This window comes from Oryza glaberrima, chromosome 1, assembly GCF_000147395.1.
Source record: "Oryza glaberrima chromosome 1, OglaRS2, whole genome shotgun sequence".
Taxonomy (NCBI): domain Eukaryota; kingdom Viridiplantae; phylum Streptophyta; class Magnoliopsida; order Poales; family Poaceae; genus Oryza; species Oryza glaberrima.
The window spans coordinates 28,546,841-28,566,047 of record NC_068326.1 but is presented as its reverse complement, the minus strand read 5'-3'; the positions used below and the strand labels follow the sequence as shown (position 1 = coordinate 28,566,047).

General features: G+C 41.8%; 2 protein-coding genes across 3 annotated transcripts; both read right to left on the bottom strand.

The window, feature by feature from the left end:
• Positions 1-340: 340 nt before the first annotated feature.
• LOC127779629 (kinesin-like protein KIN-14C) lies at positions 341-7,854 on the bottom strand. Its single transcript, XM_052306459.1, has 22 exons — positions 7,565-7,854; positions 6,978-7,132; positions 6,804-6,911; positions 5,994-6,198; positions 5,526-5,623; positions 5,346-5,429; positions 5,177-5,254; positions 4,927-5,019; positions 4,806-4,835; positions 4,207-4,548; positions 4,046-4,127; positions 3,858-3,953; positions 3,573-3,752; positions 3,373-3,479; positions 3,099-3,274; positions 2,815-2,979; positions 2,479-2,732; positions 2,241-2,404; positions 1,734-1,917; positions 1,512-1,617; positions 740-840; positions 341-598 (listed from the first exon to the last, which is right to left on the bottom strand). The coding sequence occupies exons 1-22, from the start codon at positions 7,602-7,604 to the stop codon at positions 531-533; spliced, it is 2,916 nt and encodes a 971-aa protein (XP_052162419.1). The 5' UTR covers positions 7,605-7,854; the 3' UTR covers positions 341-530.
• A 4,700-nt stretch (positions 7,855-12,554) lies between these two features.
• On the bottom strand, positions 12,555-17,926 carry LOC127754541 (pseudo histidine-containing phosphotransfer protein 1). 2 transcript variants are annotated; one of them, XM_052280113.1, is made up of 6 exons: positions 17,737-17,926; positions 13,997-14,127; positions 13,793-13,861; positions 13,169-13,240; positions 12,973-13,045; positions 12,555-12,871 (listed from the first exon to the last, which is right to left on the bottom strand). In XM_052280113.1, the coding sequence occupies exons 2-6, from the start codon at positions 14,017-14,019 to the stop codon at positions 12,821-12,823; spliced, it is 288 nt and encodes a 95-aa protein (XP_052136073.1). In that variant the 5' UTR covers positions 14,020-14,127; positions 17,737-17,926; the 3' UTR covers positions 12,555-12,820. The 2 variants fall into 2 exon arrangements, with proteins under 2 accessions (XP_052136073.1, XP_052136066.1); XM_052280106.1 differs by lacking the exon at positions 17,737-17,926 and adding an exon at positions 14,320-17,598.
• Between the last annotated feature and the right edge of the window lie 1,281 nt (positions 17,927-19,207).

Sequence of the window (19,207 nt, the reverse complement as noted above, 5' to 3'; positions counted from 1 at the left end):
CAATATTTCCTTTTTGCAGGATGTGTTTTGCTAATCTTCTCATTTTTTATATTTCCTTTTTGCAGGTGTTTTTTTTTTTGCTATTCTTCTCATTTTTGATATTTTTCCCCATGATTTCCCTTTTGCATGATGATCTCTTTTTTGCTATTTTTTCTTCTTCTCACAGGTTTTGCCTTTATTCCCCTTCCTTTTGCTCTCAGGGACTAAAATTTGTCTCAGATGTCCAGGCCACTCACTGACACACAGGGTAACTTCTTTTCTTCTCACAGGATTACTTTTTTCCCCTAACCCACAGCGCGCAAAGAAAAACGGAATTACCGCATGAAAGCCGTGACAAAAATGGTACAAATGTTCGCTGCTCATCATGAATCTTTAACCAAGATACGTTGTTGAGTCGACCAGCGAAACTTATACAGATACACAGAAAACACCAGTAGCACCTCCTAAACTACCCCCCGTGTGTTTCAGCGCAAAAGTTGAGTTACATCACAGTTGCCAAACTTGCATGGATGCTTCGTCAGATTCTATTTCTACCGTCTTTTGGAAGGCTTGGCTAAGGATCCTCCTGTCGCCTGCGCAGTTCCAGGTCTCATGCTACCTGTTTAATGAATACAAGCTTATCAGTAGAATGTTGTTTGTGGGTTCCATTTCTAGGTGTTCTCATAGCAATTATTAAATTTTGGCAAATACCGAGTACTGGTGACCCAGCATGCCGAATATTTTTGGGATATATACATACCTTGAGTTTTCGGAACAACCTCCCTTGGTTTTGGTCTAGAAGTTGATGGCTGCCCGTTCTTCGTGAGAAAGAATCTGGTTATTCTTGATGGCGCTTTATGCCTGTTATCATAGAGCTCACCCATTAAACAGTGGACGTCATTGTTTTCTTAAAAATAAAAACGAAGTGTTTTTGGTAATGCATATGGAGCAAAAGAATGTTGAAGCCCTACATATTTTGCTTGCATTGTATGCTGTTTAAGTCAGTAAATGATGAGAAGAAAAAAGTTCATCACACTGCTAGAGAAACGGTTTTTACTCCCGGTTATAGCAACCAGGACAAGCAAATCGGGAGATCTTTAGTCCCGATTGAGAGAACCGGTACTAAAGTTGCATAGCAAAGGACAAGCAAATCGGGAGATCTTTAGTCCTGGTTGAGAGAACCGGTACTAAAGTTGCATAGCAAATGAAAAATATATGTGGGATGTGGGATTTGAACTCAAGATCTCTCGCCTCAGCCCTCACTAACCATCCCACCTACTACACACATCTGACTTGAATAGAGATGCTTTTTTTTTTTAACTAACCCTGGAGGCATCTTACCAACCGGGACTAAAGATTATTTTTTAGTCCCGATTGGTAATACCAACCCAAACTAAAAATGTTTCGAGGGACTTGGAGCATCTTTAGTACTGGTTCTTAATCTAACCGGGACAATCATTAGTTCTCCACTAGTGTCACAAGCGCACGATGGTTTAGCACAGGAGATAAAGGAAAACAGGATGAGTACATACGCTCGTTCTGCTGATGTTTCTGAAGCACCAGCAGGAGAATACTCAGTTTCCCCCACTGAGCAACCATCGTCAGATGCATTATCTTCAGCTTCAGCTTCAACGGATCCTGCAAGCCCAGTATCAGCTAGTGGAGTCAGTGTGACCACTATTATTTTCATCGACAAGCGTATAATTTTGAGTATCTGGTAAGAGCTCTATCACTAGAGTTCAACGCTACTTCACCTGATAGCTGTTGGTTCTGTTGGCTTGCCACGGGAAGTGATGACAAACCAGTAGAGGAAGTAGATTGTCTCAGCAAGTTACTGCCATTTCTGTCTGTCATTGAATTGGGAGATTTGGATTTAAGGAGCTGAAGCTGTTCGATTTCCATATCTTTTCGTGTTATTGTATCTTTCAAAGATGCAACCTGGACAATAACACAATTATGAAATCGAGGCAGGATAATATTAATAACCAAAGGTGAACGGAGAAGCTACTGACAAAAGTATATTAACAAGTTAACAAGTACTCCTTATTAGCAATACGTGCTATCAAAATACATAATAATGTTATTTTTACTCCTATTAAAGTCTAATAATGTATGCTCACCTTTTATTTCAGTTCAACAGAAGAAACGTTTCAGTTCATCTTTGAAACTGAATATTAAGTGCTTGCTAGGGATTATAATTCAAGTAAGTGGCACACGAACTTTATATGATTAATCAGAGGCTGATGTGCCAAAACAAATACCTGTTCCAGCAGCTCTTTTATGTCTTTCCCCTCTCTGTTACTTCTCGCAGCACCTAACTCAACTCCAGAAACCCTTTCAGCAAATTTTAAAGTACTTATGGTTTCTGAATATGATTCAACATCAGGGTTTATTTGAACAAACATTAGTGTCTTTGCTTGTCCACCTACAAGAAAGCGCATAAGTTAGGCAAACTAGTAAGCCTATCCACGTACATATCTATCAACAACTATATGTTACCTAAAGAACTCTGAAGAACTTGAGTTAGCTTGCTGTTTCTATATGGCACATGGGCATTCTTCTGAGCCAAAGAAAAAATGACATCTCCAAGAGCAGAGAGAGATTTGTTAATATGCTGTGCCTCTTTTAATCTGTCTCCTGTTGCTTCAGATCGTTCAACTCTCTCACTTCCAGCGAGATCAATCAGATGTAGACATCCTCGAGAAGTAGAACCATTCTTCACGTCCAGTCCTCTAACATGCACAGTTAGAATGCTGCATAAAAGAAAAAGCTTTTAGAATACATCAGAAGACTTTCTGTGTGGGGTGAAATCTATTAGTAGTTTATCATGTATACCTGTGGGAGCGACTGCTCCTTTCATTTAGAGCTGTTGATCCAACTGCTCTATTTGACTGTCCAATTTCCATCAAGTCTAGTACGTCTGATGTTGATTTGACAGGGTGTAAACTTGCATCAGGAACTACAAGGCCATTAGGCTGAGAAGTACTCCAAATTCCAAGTGTTTATATATGTTAAGGATAACATGCTAGACCTTGTTTTCACATGTTTATCCATGTCAATATTAATAGTTCAATGAGGATAGATTTGTCGACTGGAAATAGAATACATAAAAAGGATATCTTTTTTGTGCAATGTCATTTGACAGAAGATCGCGAACTTGCTCATTGTATATTTCAACCATCTGCACTCCCACCTCATATGAGAATGCATTTTTCCTACTTAGAGAAATATCAAACAGATCATTTAAAGCACGATAGTTAACACCCCAGTCTTCTCTTGATGTCCCTGGTCCACTCTAAAGGGTAAAAGATAAGAGAGTCAATTTACAATATCCCCAATGATAGTTAGCAGAGCAGGTTTGCTGTCTTGAATTAGTTAAACAGTAGTAAATACCATTGTGTATGTTTTTCCTGAACCAGTTTGTCCATACGCAAAAATGCAAACATTGAATCCATCAAGAACTGATCTAATCAAAGGTTGGATATCGGAGAAAACTTCAGCTGTGAGTTATCAAATAAAAGCTTGTGAGCAATGTTCAACTGCATGCCAAATTTTTTTTCTTTAATTAAATTCCTGCTCTTACTAATATATACCTTGAGAGGAATGTGTACCGAACACTTTGTTAAACTTAAACATTCGATACCCTTCCTTTCCTTGCTTGGAGGGGTTTGCAATAAGAATCTCGCCATTTTCACCAATATAGTCAATTGCAGTTAATTTCCCATCTTGGCCAGGGAGAAATGGTCTAACACGACAGTATACTCTGATGTTGCCTGATAAGTCATAGCAAACATTAGAGTGCAGACAAGGGTGCTATATCCATAGAATTTGTTCCAATGCCAATAATACTATAATGGTGTAACAGAAATAGAAATTACCTTTCAATTCCTGCACTTCATTAAATAACTTCTGGTTTTCAGCAAGAACCTTATGGTAATTTTCAGCAGCATCTACTAAACCTTTTAGGTCATGTCCTATACAAGATTGAAAATTAAGACTGAGCACAAGATAATGTGTTTATATGGAACAATACAAATACAACTATCATGAGGATCAGTGCAAGTACCAATATTTGATATTTCATCCCTCCATGTCATTTGAAGGGCATACATTTCTTGTTTAATGGATTGAGATGATATCTTTATATCCTACAATAGTTTGACAATAAAAAACGTCAATAAACCAAAATACAATGAAACATAATTAAGAACACAAAGTTAAGCAGACCTTGATAGAAAGTTTCTGATTATTCATAAAACTCTGAAAAATGTTTGCTTTTTTGCTCCAGAGTTGTGACTTTAATTGGGAAGTAGCCTCAACTTCTTCAACTTTCTTTTTGGACTGCATAAGACAAAACTCAGCCTCCTTAGCTCTTAGTGTCAAGTGTTCCTCCATCTGCCTAGCTTTTGTTTCCATTTGCTCACGGAATTGTTCATGCATCCTATTCATGACTTGCATCTCTTGATGGAGGCTAGCAATTATATTCTCCGCATTCTCCTTTTCACGGATCAGCCGAATCATGTCTTGCTCTCCTAGTTTTCTTTTCTCATCAATTTTTGACTTCTCTACCTATAAGAAAAACTCATAACATATTACCAGTAAATAATAATAATGCATGCAGTGTAAAAGATTTATTTGAGACAACATGTAGTACAAAATAACATAAGTAAACTTAGGTTTATACAGTACAAATGTGTGATGCCAATACTTTTATTAAGTAAGGTATTTAACTATTTATGAATACTTACTGAAGAAAGAAAAGTGCTTGAAAGAAAAAAAAAAACGAGCTAAAACATATAGCAAATGAATGAAGATATTTTGGATACCTTAACTACCTCAAGCCGATTTATTGCCATCTGAAGAAGGAACCACATAGTTATAGTCAGTATTACAACAAAGGATTAACTCTGACAAGCATTTAGAACTCTCAGCAACTTTGGTGTTTACCTCGTTTTCTTCATTTGTTCCATTTACTAATGTCTCAAGTGCTTTAATTTTTGAACGATACTTATCCTCCCGTGTCTTGATGATGCTATTTTGCTGCGACACAAGTGGTTTGATTCAGGAATTAAACACGCGTGGGAAAAAAGAGAGATAGTTCAAAACTAATATTTTTTAGATCAAATGTTGATCCGGTGATCAGCCCAGCTTTACTAACAAAGACCAAAGGTTCAATCAAAACTAATATTATCCTTACATTTCTAATGTGATCTGCTTGAATACCAATGCGGTGCTCAATCTCCTGAATAACGTTCCTTAGTAAATGCACAACACGCTGAGACAAGCAAGTCAAACCATCAGTAACAAAAGATAAAAAGACACTAGTATTTCATTAAAAAAACGAAAATCAAAAGAAGTACACATACATGTGGTATTTCTCCTCTTTTCCTCTCAATACTTTCATCCAGAATGCCATTAACAACTCTAAGAAGGGATTGGGTAGGGGCATTCTGAGATAAGAACATATATAATCATTAGGTAAGGAGCCAGTGAAAAGAAAAAGAAAAAGGTTGCAGTGTTAGGATACACTATGCTAAAGATTTTACATCTAAACTATTTGAATGCAGCATCTCTGAGATCTTAGCAGCAGGAAGATCTGTGTAGGTTCCATGCTTAAATTGGACAACCTCATTGATCTTTTGTCCTGCAAAGGAAGGAAAACATAACTATATATTAACATCACAAGGCTCCTAAGTCAAAATTGGAGAGAAAGAGAACTTGAAAGTTATAAATGTTATTCGATTCACAAAATAACACAAGTTAAGAACATTATATGTATGGAATTATAAGAAGGTATGGAAGTCAAGCTGAAGTCATGGGACTTGTTAGATAAGTTTTAATCAGTATATCAATATGTAAACTTCAAGGATTAATAGAATATGCTCCCATTAGCAGGAGAAAAATTCATGATAATATTGTTTCTTTGGACTTCCGAATACCAAGTCAATACAGCATTGATGCTCAATATTATCTGACACCTGATGCAAAAAAAACAAAGGACATAATATGTGTACCTGAAAGAAGAGGGCTTCTTTGCTGGGACTTAGGGTATCTTTTCCCTGGTGTGGCAACTGAAAGCACCGGTCCATCAGTTTCTCGAAGTTCCAGTTTCCTTCTGATTGGAGTCTTAGCAGTGCTGTTAGAAATATGACGACCCAATTGTGTAGCCACATTATCCTTTAAAGCCAAGAGACACTCCACTATAGAAGACATTGATCCCTGTAATCACCAAAAAGACCAGAGTTGACAAAAACTACTGGCACAATTGACAATCATAACATGAATCTGATTCAATCAAAGCTTTCTGTCCCTGCCTCTTACAAATATCTGAGTACATCAATAACCATAAGCACTAGGAGCAAGCATCTGAGAATGAGGCACATTTTAGTGAATACTCTTGCAACTTTCTTCCTAGGCTAAATAGGACTCCATAGCAGAGTCTAAGATCCAGCTATCCAAGGCCACTCCGGTTCTGCAAATTTCTTGTACTGGTGCAACACTTTTCAGCCTTTCTAATAGTCTCAGATTCAGTGCTGATGTTCAAATCAACAGTCAGAAAACTTAAAAGGACAGTTCATAAAAAAATATGTGGAAATAATCATCTTGGTGAAGTCATAGACTCATCATCACTATTCCATGCCAACAAGATTAGAGTACTTATTTTCTTTCCAATAAGGCACTAGTACTGACACCAACTATGTTAATTATATTGTCCTACACCTTGACAAGGAGATGACATCATTAAGTTGGAAGTTGGAACATATGCTAGTATCATAATTCTACTGTATACTAACAACTACTTCACATTACTGGAGCAACCTCACCTCCTCAAGATCCTTCACGCCAAAGCCTGGCAGCCCCATCTCTGCAACAACAGAGAGGAACTTCTTCACATTTGACCGTTGGTCCGATGCATAACCACCCCACGTCCCCTGCAAACGAAGCCATATCAGCAAGAGCAGCTTGCAGAAACATATGTATCAGTTCAGTTAGCTCACCTCCAGAACACCGGGCATGAGCTTGTCCGCAACATAGCATAGCGCTTCTCCGTCAATGAGGTAATCCCGCAGCTCCTCGTCCGAAGAATCCAACGGCAAATCGAACTCCGGCAGTAACCCGCCGAGCCAATCTATCACCTCCGCACGCCGATTGGCTAGAATTTGAAGAAAAAAAAGGTGTCAACCAAGGAAACAACCGTGAGATGCGTAGAGATCTCAAATTGAGCTCTCACATTACAGTTTACTGTCACAAAACAACATTTTAGGAACAAAAGATCTCATTTTGACCTCCCAGGCAAAGAAAAGAAGGCAAGCGAGATGCAGGGAAAAAAAAGGGGGGGTTCATCACACTGCACTGGCAAAATAGGCAACCCAAAACGATTTAAACGCCGCGCAAACTTGACTCCATAAGCGCCAAACCTGGAGCATAACATGAACCGAATAGCACCGGCCTCCCATTTCGTGAAATTTTTCAAAAGCATTCATTAAACTCTGAAAGATCCAAACTTTGTAGGTCCGCGGCTCGAATTCGAGCCACTTCCCCGCAGCGAGAAGAGAAGCGAGAAATCCCAGATCGACGGCCTCACCCGCATCGAAGTCCTCGTACTCGCCGTTCACCGTCCCCATGCCTCACCGCCCGGGGCCGGAGCGCGCGCGGGGCGGGGAATGCCGGCCGATCCGGGCCCAGATCGAGCCCTCCGACCGGGTCAGCGTCGGCGCGACCCCGGATCGAGCGCCGCCGAGGCAATGCGGGAGGCGAGCCGGCGCGAGCTCCGGGGATTTTGGTTTGGGTTTTCCTCCTCCTCTTCTCCCCCGTGCTGCTGGGTGTACTGCGCTTTTGCTCAGCTTCCCCTGCTGTCGTTTTTGTTCTCTTTCTCCGGTGGTTAGTTGGGGGGTTTGATTTTTTTGGCTTTCGCTTGCGCGTTAAGCCCGGGCATGCTCGAGTACTGTACTGCCATCTCACGCTTTAACTCGCGTCACCTTACCGGTCGTAGGAGTAACGAGGTTTTTTAACCCTCGTGATTTTACTGACAAGCTTTTGACTAGTAGAATGGGGAAAAAGAATAGTTCGTGGATAGAATGTGCAAGCCAACAACTTCTCGAGTGCAAGTTCTAAAAAAAGAAAAAAAAATTCTCGAGTGCAATGCAATTTCCTAGTATTACCTCTGGTTGTACGGCAATCAGGTAACTACTGATTATGTACTGCAATCAGGTAACTGTACTTTCTCCGGTTTCATATTAATTGACATTTTAAATAAGGTTGAGGTCAAACTTTTATAACTTAGATTGTCAATAACTTTAAAAATATTTAGTTTTAAAAAACTAGAACGACATATATATTTGTCTTTTAAAGTACTATAATAAAAATAAATATGTATTTATTTATTATATATATTATAATAGAAAAATAAGGTCAAAGATGTATCTTGTAGACCATGTTATTGTTAAAAACGTTAATTAAAATGAAACCGAGGGAGTATACTGGATAGACGTAATCACATCAGAGTTGGTGCCGCAGGTATGCTGGAGTATTGCATGCAAGATCCAAGATCCAACATCGCAACGTGTACAAAAGAGAAAGGAGAGAGGCGTATGCAGATGACGGGCACGCTGGGGAATTCTGCAAGACAGCAACAGGGCACAGGGCGGAGGCTTTTTTTTGGTGCTTTCTCGGGACGCGGCGCTCCCAACAGACACGAGACGGACAGCATCAGTGTACTGTCTACAGCAGTACACCGCCGCGCCACCGACAAAATCCGCGAGACCGACCGGTGCTGCTCGCATCGCGTGCCATAGGATTGATGCGTTGCCGCGATCTTAAGTTTAAGATATGACCCTTTTGCCCGGGTGATGGCCGGCATCGTCAGCGGCTGGGTCGTCACGTCGCGCGCGGGGGGGGCGGGGGGGGGGGGGTGGCGCGTTGTACACGCCCCACTCGGTCTGCGGCGCTCCCCGTGATCACGTCCCGCTGCGTGCGTGCGTGCGTGCTCGCACGGCTCTCCCTGCTCGGCTGCTGCTCCTCGCGGTCGCGGCCCAGGTAGCCCGTGTTCCTTTTTAAAAAGGATCTGTTGCGTCTGGCGTGGTCGTGTTGATGGGCAGCCACTACTTTTTTTTTTCTTCAATGAATCAGAAAGAGATTGTGCTATTTCGTTATATATAGGAGGAAAATACAATCCCTATAAAATAAGGTGAAAAGACTGTACAGAGCTATAAGGATGTCGAGAGGAGCTCCTGAAGCTTTTTTTTTTCTCCTGTCAGTGCCTATACGTCATTTTCCAAGAAACTAAGTATACGGGGATACGTTTATATATTTTTTATATATTATAAATATAGAAAATTAAGGAATTTTTGTACGAAAATAGCAATATAATACTAGTATTAGAGCAGTCCGTTCCATGACAATCTTCTCCAATTCTCTATTCTATTTGACGAAGCGATTATAAATTGGGTGTAATCAAGTGTAAGACTACAAATTAATAGTACACAAAGCACAAATTAATAGTCCAATCATACATAGTTGCTCCTGATGAATGTGCGTCAACATTAGCAGCCGCATGGGGATTGCTAGATGTCCTAGCTGCACAGAAGCACTTAGATGTAACAAAAACGAGAATATTTGTCCTAAACTAATACAAGCATTGCAGATCAAGCAAGGTACGTTAGAACACTAGAGAAGTGGATTTGCCTAAGATAAGATAGTCAGGAGAACAAAGAAAAATATGCTCGGTGCTTCGATGCTGGATGTTGTGCCTGCCTTGGGCGGTGGCGGTCCTGATAACCTGGCCGGTTGGCCCCCGCCTCTTAAGACTAGCGATGGAGGTGCTGCGGCTGTGTGGACGTGCACCCATCAGCGGGAACTTAGGCCGGCCGTCTCACGGAGGAGGCCTGTGCCACCGGGCGCGGCGGTGATGCAGCTGCACGCCTGCACCCGGCATGTGGCGGCGACATCGCTAGGGCGCATGATGCAGCAGTGCCCGACGGACGGCGGTTCTGTGCAACGACGGCGAACAGCGTAGAGGACGAGGCTGCAGCGAGCAACCGAACATGAGTTGGGGAAGGTGGCACTGTGGGAGCGTAGATTTGGCTCGGTACTGGGTGGATTTGATCGAAGAAGGGTTAAAACGTATCAAACATGTATCTGAATTGTTTTAATTATCTGAAAATCAGGAAATTGCTCGATACGTATCCGGACATATCCGATATCGTATTTGGTACGAATAAGTGGCCTGTAAGCCATATCCAGGTAACGTAGGTCAGTGCCCAAGTTCTTGCTTCCTCCTTTATTTTTGCCACAAGGCTAGGTGTCGTAACTTCCTTGTGTTCAAACACTCATTGGTTCCTTTCTTTCCAGATTTCCCAGACCACCAGAAGAATCAAGCTACGCAGCCCTTTCTTTGGAACCTCTCTTTTGTTAGCAAGCATCTCCCACCAGGCTTGTACAGATAGGCAAGGCTCCCATTGGCTTGGGTCCAACTGCTGGTAAGCCACCCAGGAGGCTAGGAGCGTTCATACTCTTTTGGTGTATCTACATTGGGAAAGAAGGTGGAGTGCCGATTCATTCGTTGTTCGGCAGAGGGGGCAATGGGCGCTGTGTGGCCATCCTCTTGTTGCAAGTCTATATGAGGTCTAGACTCTATTTTGAATGACTACCTAAGCAGTGGGCAGCCACTACTCGTACGCCATTCTCTCAATGCCTGAGAAATAGGCCAATGGAGAAGCTCGACGTCACGCGATGGACCCAAGCCGTGGATCCTTGTCGTGCCGTGATCATCAGCGGCGAGCCCCCAATGCCTGACGCCACTTCGCCCTTTGCTCCCTTGGTTTTCGATGGCTCGCCATCCTCCATCCTAATATATTCGATTTTCAGTGCATCACCTCCGGGTCTCTCTGTGAATCGAGCTCCCTCACGTCCGTTCCACTCCACGGTGATTGCCATCGTTCGGCCGAAAGACGTTTCGGTCTTCCGGGTGACTTCGCCGGGAGAATTGCACAATTTCATAGGGTCCCTTTTCTTAGACCTGACAAATCACCAGTTGGATCGTAAATTAGGTGGTGTTTGAATCACCTGAAGATGAAGATGAAGATAAAGATTAAATGTTTCACGTAAAACGAGGTGGTAATAACGTGTGATTAATTGAGTTTTAATTATTACAAACTTGAAAAATGGATTAATCTTATATTTTAGAACAACTTTCATATAGAAAGTTGTCACACGAAACACACCGTTTAGTAGTTTAAAAAAGCGACACTTTTATCCAAAAGTTTATCCAGTTTTTGTTGGAGAAAAGAACACGGTCTGACACTAGATCCTATTCAGGGTCGGCTATCACGGCATGGATCGAGGTAGGAAAATGCACACTGCACTTTTGCAAAAGAGGCCCTAATTATCGAAGGACGTATGGCGAAAAAAAACTATCAACGGCCGCGATCCTATTCTCTAGGTTCGCGTGAACCGTCGGATCTGATCTCGATCCAAAACGGCGCAAGGGAGATGCACTTTCACAAATACTCCCTCCATCCATAAAAGTTAGACATATTTCACATTTGATTTTTTTTATAAATAAGTTGTACCTATTTATAGCTTTTATGCATTCAAGACTTAAATGAAGAGATAAATTAAATATTTTATTAGAACCCAAGGAGCCATCTAAATACTCATTGGTTGCATGTTTACATTCACTTCTTTATTTTATAACATATGATTTAATTTTAATAGGTGTAACTTGGATTGAGGGAGTACAATCCTCGAACGTTAGATTATCGTATCACGCTCATATCATCCTCCCCTCGTCTCCCTCCCGCTGTGCCAAGTGCAAACGCCGGGGCCCGGGTTTCGCCGTGGCGCAGGAACACGGCGGCCGCCGGCGACGTGACCCAAGTTTCGTCGACGCTCAGGCTCCTGCCTCCTAGTACACGGATAGGTTGCCTCGAAGGCTCTGGATCAGGCCGTGCGCCGGCGCGTCGCGTGCCGTTCCGGGTGTTGCGCGCGTGGCAGGGGCTCCTCCGCCGCGCGCGGCGCATCGCGTCACTCATGGCCGCCGCCGAACGAAAATCCGGGATGGCTCGGTTCGTAGCGGAGCCTTTTTCCATGGAATACTGACGTGACGGCTTCTTTGCGAGGCGGTCGTCGGCAAGGATGCCTTTCTGTTCTTCCGCCCATGTACACGAACACAACTGTGCAAATGAACGATAGATTGATTGAAAGATCCATTTTGATCCCAGAATCTGAATGCTTTGTAAATCGGGAAACAATTTCAGCATGCTTCAGAGAAGAGAAACAGGGTTGGCAGAACAGAACCAGAGGCATGGCCAATATGAGCCCTGAAGAAAATGCATTATGCACCCATCATCACTCAGACCCCGTAATTCACAGCCTAGAGTGAAAAGCTTCCGCATCCGCCACATGACGGGCATAAGCAAAAGTATCAGTCCAACACAAAACACTGGCCACTCGTTATGTGATACGCTCTCTCTGATAACCGAAAAAGCACCGAAATACACAGGCACACGACGACGACGACGTTTGCTCAAGACTACATAGATATCACAATTCACACGCTCAGAACACTGAAGCTATACTGTAAACCAGTAAGTGATATCATGTTTCATGCTCGTATTACTTACACGATAGTACATCCAGTCTGTCATCTCTTCTTATTTCACTTTAATACTTATACAAGCGTATTTAAGGGTGGCACATCCATTGGCTATTGCCGTAGAGGCGTCGGGTACCGACAGGCTACAACCTTATATGCTGGCCTAGTTATAATGTCAGCAGGACCAGCATATCGAAGATGCTGGAAGAGCAGCAGTGCGCCTTGCAGAATGCGAATAGCCGGTTCTTACATGACAGGCCTAGTGGCAGCTCCAGCGGGGCCAGCTTGTCTTAGCAGCTGAAACACATATCAACACATTCAGAGATACTACAACTATACTAGAGGTAATGATAAATTTTCATGGCACAGCAACGGAGCAGGTGAAGGGTGAAGGTTACCTGGAAATAGGATTCTAGTTTCTGCCTCAGGACAGCATGCTCCCGCTTCACTTTCTGGAAAGACCTCATGCAACTGCATCACAAAATATGGAAGGCGTATAGATATTAAACAGTGACTGTTTTCACCGTGGGAACATAATTGTTCAATTTCAAAAATAACAATAGTGTGAAGTGACATATATAAGAGAGACCCTACCCTTCAACATTTCCTTGGCCACAACTATCCCTGAACGACATGCACTCATTCTTCATCCTAGAAGCGCCGATGCTGCACCAAGTTGTGTAATGTCAATGATAGATCAATGATACATCGAATTAAAAACAGTCTCATGCTTTCTATACATCATGCCAAATGAGATCAGAAGCATGAGATGCTTCAAAAAGGTCGATACACTTCGAGTTTTTAGTTGGCAACAGTATGCATATTTAGCGGTCAATTGGCCGATTAAAGCAGATGGATTTCTCTGCAGTATGAGGTCTCCTCAAAACATTATTTTAACTTCAGTGGACATGCATTGATGCATACAGAGCTTTTATGAGCAAGACACTTAACTGGGTGGTTTCACTTTCATATAAACCAAAAGGGAGATGGAAAGCTGACCAATTAACTGTGATATGCAAGACTTTAGATAGAAAGAGATGGTGCAAAAGAGAGTGCCTTGGCTTCCCAAGATGCTTAACTAAACTCTGTATCATGTCAGTTCCCATGGTTCATGCCACAATGAACTAAAGGTTGGCGCTGCTGAATCTGACACCCTTTGTGCATCATATGCACTACAACAAAGATATTACATAGAACTAGAAGCAAATCAGGAACTACCTGGAACAGCTGCCTTTTAGTTGCTGCATATATGTATCCCACCTGTTGAAATCTCTTGGGTACTTCTCCCTGCAGTGTTTTCAAATCTCAGTTAGTCAGCCCCTCTTAGCAACATTTCCTGTGTAGCCTAAACCCTACAGATCATATTTTCAGAAAAAATGTCTCATGCTGCATATGGAACTTCAAGTACTTTTTATTACTTACAGAGCTTGCTCAATGTTTGACATTAGCCTGCCCGAGTCCTTAAAAAACAAAGTAACAACTTCTTCCACAAAATTAGGACTAGCTTCATCCTGCAAATCTTCCACCTGACAAAATTGCTCATCTAGGTATCCCTGCCATCAAAATATAATTTGCTGAATCAGCACATCTGTCAAAGAATTACATGAAAGAGTAGTAGAATACTGAAAATGGGATCAGATGTGGACACTTCCAGCATAAGACCTAATATGGTCGACACACCCTGAGCACACATAAGATTACTGTTGAAAGGGAAAAAAAAGAACTCCAGAGAATAGGATACTAGCCTGATCAAAGAGGCTCTTTTTCATGGATGCAGCTTGGCGACGCAAATTAGAATAATCCATTTATATGAATGAATGAGGAAATATGTGACAAAGTGAAGCCGTTACAGGTTGGAACACACTTAATGATGAACATATGACTTGTGGGAGCTATGGATATACAAAGTCGAACATGGGATGAGTTTATATAGTAGAGGGAACATAAGAAAAAGTGCAGATATTCTAACTTCTGGATAGCAAAGGTTGGCATCTTGCATGCACAGGTGATTTGATTGCCACGGTGTGCATAAGCTATCCATATTTGTTATCCATATTTTGGAGAATGACTTGAATAGACACAGATACCTGTAGGCTGTAGCTCTTTATAAGATGTATGATGTGTAAGTATGCATATGCATGAAGAAACCATTAACGGTTCTGATATGGATCACACTCTTCATAATAGTATATGTCACTGCATCAACTGATCAACTGCCCAAAGGTAGTTATGTTCCTAATGTATCACATGGAAAAAAGTCATGGTTCAGAAGTAAATTAATCATACACGTGATTGTTCTACCATTAAATAAGATGAAATCCCTACAATTGGGGAACTCATAACAGAACAATGGTTTGGACATAATTCTGTTACCAGCCAACCACAGGGCCTGGAAGGCTGAATGGAGTCTGTAGATGGTAGGCTGAATGGAGTCTGCAGATGGTAGTGTTACATTAACTCCTCAAAATGTTTTTGAAGTAGGGCTGTTCATTCCCAGTTTTGAATTTACCATTCAAAATCGGTGGTAGTCTGTTTTCTGGCATGCTCAACTAGAAGCTAAGGTAATCACTGCCTAAACTCATTGATTTCCAGTTTCGAGCGGGCTGAGTAAACTAGTAACACCCCTATTTGATGATTTAGTACAACCAACGAGGTATTTTGCACAAATGTAGAAAAATAATGCTCTCATTCTGTTCCAATAAATACTAAATTGTAGTTCAATTAATATCTACTAGGAACTGAAGTTAAAACCTACAAATAAAACTAGTAACTTTACACCAATCTCTTCTTTGGCTATTGATTAACAGCTTTGTAGGTGAAGAATACCATCAGCTTTAAGTGAAAACTTATCCTAATATTTCAAAAGAAATTATCTTATTTAACCAGACAAGGAGGGGAAAGATAGAACAATATATCTTTTTGTGCCCCTCAAAGTTCAAACAAAATGTGGAGATAAAATCTGAGAGAACGATGGGGAATTAGAATAGGCCCACTGATGCTTACTTTGAGCCCCAGCAAAAGAAAAGTAGACAGAGAAACAGGCACCAACAGTTCCTTCCAATTGTTAAAAAACCAAGACTCTCTCAACACATTGGACCACGTGTCAGAACCAACAAACTTTCACAAAAGGAGTAAAAGAGATTCATTCAATCATTGATCCGATGATTGCTCCTGACCTCCAATCAACATCACAACTTGATAAGAGAATCTGACATGGATTAAAAAATATCGAAATAACCAAAACACCTATACAGGGAATGGATCAGAAAAGACGCATTCTGGATGAGTCACTGCCGAGGCCACGAATGCGTGAACTACATATCTTGTCTACATACAATCTGCACAGTCAATACCTTCCCTACTTGATGTGTACATTTATAAAAGGATAAAAAAGCATAGCGGTCCATCATTCATCACTACAGAAAAACATGCCTTCTCTTTCTATACTGAACATTCTTATGACAACATTGTTCCTTTCTGCAAGATCATTCTTGTGGCAAACATCACAAAACATCCTTTTTACAAAGCACGGTGAGGGATTGTATTCTCACATAACATAAGACATATTTCAGTATTTTTTTAAAATCTTAACAGCATGCTTACAGGTAACCATGGTAACACTCTAAAAGTTGATACAGATAAGACGTAGGTATATAGATGGTAATGTTTCCCTATGAGTTCATGCGTGACAAGTCCAATACTCCAATAGTACTTATGGCTCCAAAGTTCATCAAAATGTAAATCAGAAAATTCCTGTGGTCATTATTTTAGGTATAATACCATGTTGATATAAACATTAGTTTCAGTTGAAAAAAACAAATATGATACTCAAACTGCTATATCATGCATATAGATGAGTGAGGTGCAAATAAGTCTCAAGACAAAGCTATAAGGGATTTGCCCTTTCTCATAAATGAAATTATCATACTATAGCATTTGCTATAGCCTTATGCCCCTCTGCAAATGGATTATGCAAATGGAAATGGGAGAGATCAAAGACAATTTTATATCCATGCATCACATATCTGCTTCCACGCATCAAGGTTATTGACACTCCATGGCTTGTGCGTGACCACGTTGTCAACAATCCTTTTATAGCATCAACACATGCACTTTCAACAATCTAAAACCAGTATCGTGTGCCCAACATGACCTAGATTTTCTCCCAGTACCCTCCAAAAGTGTATATGTAGCTTTATCATCTACGGTTCCCCAAAAAGAGAGATGCTTCTATGGTTGAGTTTTGTACGTATAGTCTAATGCTCCAATGCTTTTGTCACCTTAGAATTGGTTTCCATACGTGTGCGTCTATTTGCCTCATATCCTGCTCACTTTCGAAACACATTTGGAAATCGCGAAAAATATGCATTTAAAAACAAACTATGATAATCAATTAGATTAACCTCCGCCGTATACCTCATAGAAGCTCAGGTAGATCTAGAGGTCAGGCTATAACTGAGATTATCAACTAGAAAATCTCCCAACTTCTCATGATGTATAACATAGCACTGGAGTAGAGCCACATGCAGTGAGCTCCAATAGAGCAAGGAGACACTGGAGTAGCTTCATCACCAGAACCAAAAACCAGTGACTCCTTTCCATAAAGGAATACATGATGTGCGAAAGAACCCAACACTAAAGTCTCGAAGTTCGATCAAATATCCAAGTTTCGCAGCCTTTATCGTTCCAGTACTAGAAGATAAAAATAACACGGTATTTAGCTATACCGGCCAGCTTCCTTGATTGATTCGAGGTCACACGAGAAACGATTCTCTCGAGCGACACCCGCGAGGGATCCAGCAAAGGAAGCAAGGTACACCGACCAATGGGGAGCCGAGGGGTCGACACGATTGATTCCTCGAAAGCAAACCCTATAGTTGGCATCCACCCACGACAGGATGAGCGCGCCGGCCCGATCCCCTCCGCTCTCGCCTCGACGTCGACCGGAGCGCAGCCGCAGGCTCCGCATCCGGGGGATTAGACCAAAGGGTGGAGAGGCCGAAAAGACGCGCGGGGAAAAAAGAAGCGGCGGGGGGGGGGGGGGGGGGGGGGGGGCGGGCGAGTGCGGCGCCTCCGCTGAGATTGGGAATGAGAGGAGGGGATAGCCCAGGACCGCGAGAGTGATTCGATGATGCGATCAGCTGTGGTGTAAGGGGAGTTACCGCGAGGGAGGGAGAGACGACGACGACTCGCCGGGCGGAGGAGACGGCGGCGGCGGGGGCCTCGCGGGTGGCAGCGTTGGGCTGGCCGGCGACGCCGCCGCGCGCGGGGAGGTTTGGAGAGAGGGCGAGCTCGCGGCGAAGGCTCGCCGTGGGTGGTGGCACTGGTGCGGTGGTGCCCGTGCCGCAGGCCCGCAGTGGCAAGACTGGCAACTTTGCGGCGGCCGTGGTTAAGTCAAGTGGCTCGGCTAGGCGTTCGGGCCGGGCCTATGGTGTGTGGTTTGGAGTCCTAGGACCCGATGGGTGGAAGAGGATTGGCCCGTGTAATTTCTATGCGAAGCTAGGCTGAATTCAGTCCGGCCACCCAGGCCATTCAAGGCCTCTTCCAAATCTCAAAGCACGAATCTGTCGTGCGACGCCCCGTAATTTTTTTTTTCATTTAAGGCCCTTTGAATTGTAGAATCGAGAAAACATTGGAATAGAAAAAATATAGAATTTTGATAGGAATGAAAATGTAAATTAGAGGATTGCAAAACATAGGAAAAAACATATGAATGACCATTTGATTGAACCGCAGAAAAAACGTAGGAATTGGATAAGAGAGATAGACTCAAAGGAAAGTTACCAAGAAGTTGAAGCTCTTGCTAAATTTCCCATCTCTATATGGTTATCCATTCCATAGGAATTTTAAAGGATTGAATATGATTCAATCCTTTGTTTCAAAGGGCGTCATAGGAAATTTTCCTATAGGATTAAAATCCTCTTAAATTTCTATGTTTTTCCTCCAATTCAAAAGGGCCCTAAAGAAACTTAAAATTGTGAGAAGCAAACTGTTTGATAACTTGTAAGAATTTGGTTTCTAGTTCATTTTCTGAATTCTACAACTATAATTTATCGGAATCTAAACCAAAAGCTGAACTATTTGGGAGAGTTTCTGGTTATGGGATAAGCTACAACAGTTAGAAGCTTCCCCTCCCTTCCTCCCCGAACAAGCCATTTGATTACCAAACAAATAGTATATCATAATGAATCAGGTTCACAGAGTTAAAATAGATTGCGGCCCTGTTTAGTTCACACCAAACTTCTTCCCAACTCCCAACTTTCCATCATATCACATCCAAAACTTTCCTACACACATAAACTCCTAACTTTTTTTTCAAACTACCAAATTTCTCCAAACTTCTCCCCAATTTTAGAAACTAAACACAGCCTACGTCATATATTTGGATATAGACTACGTGTCCGTACGTTAACAGATTAGGTCCATATAAATAGAAAGGAACTGTGATTATTTTTCACATACGAACATACTGCGCATGTTGGGATGAGAGGACGGAAGAAGAACTACTCCACTTTTAAACTAGTAGATATATCCATATCTAAACGTTAAGATTATAGCAACTATTTAATCTAAAAATTGCCTGTTTTGTATCTTTTTATTTTTATTTTTTATCCTTTTTTCTATAATAAAGAT

What these genes read in the sequence shown, in the direction of transcription:
- LOC127779629 (XM_052306459.1), bottom strand. Translation starts at nt 7,604, where the DNA reads ATGGGGACGGTGAACGGCGAGTACGAGGACTTCGATGCGG. An exon ending in ATCAGAAACTTTCTATCAAG is followed by an intron (nt 4,128 to 4,206) that starts GTCTGCTTAACT and finishes AAACTATTGTAG; the next exon opens with GATATAAAGATATCATCTCA. An exon ending in AATGACATTGCACAAAAAAG is followed by an intron (nt 2,980 to 3,098) that starts ATATCCTTTTTA and finishes ACATATATAAAC; the next exon opens with ACTTGGAATTTGGAGTACTT.
- LOC127754541 (XM_052280106.1), bottom strand. Translation starts at nt 14,379, where the DNA reads ATGGATTATTCTAATTTGCGTCGCCAAGCTGCATCCATGAAAAAGAGC. An exon ending in AAAAGAGCCTCTTTGATCAG is followed by an intron (nt 14,128 to 14,319) that starts GCTAGTATCCTA and finishes TTTTGATGGCAG; the next exon opens with GGATACCTAGATGAGCAATT. An exon ending in CTAAAAGGCAGCTGTTCCAG is followed by an intron (nt 13,241 to 13,792) that starts GTAGTTCCTGAT and finishes AACTTGGTGCAG; the next exon opens with CATCGGCGCTTCTAGGATGA.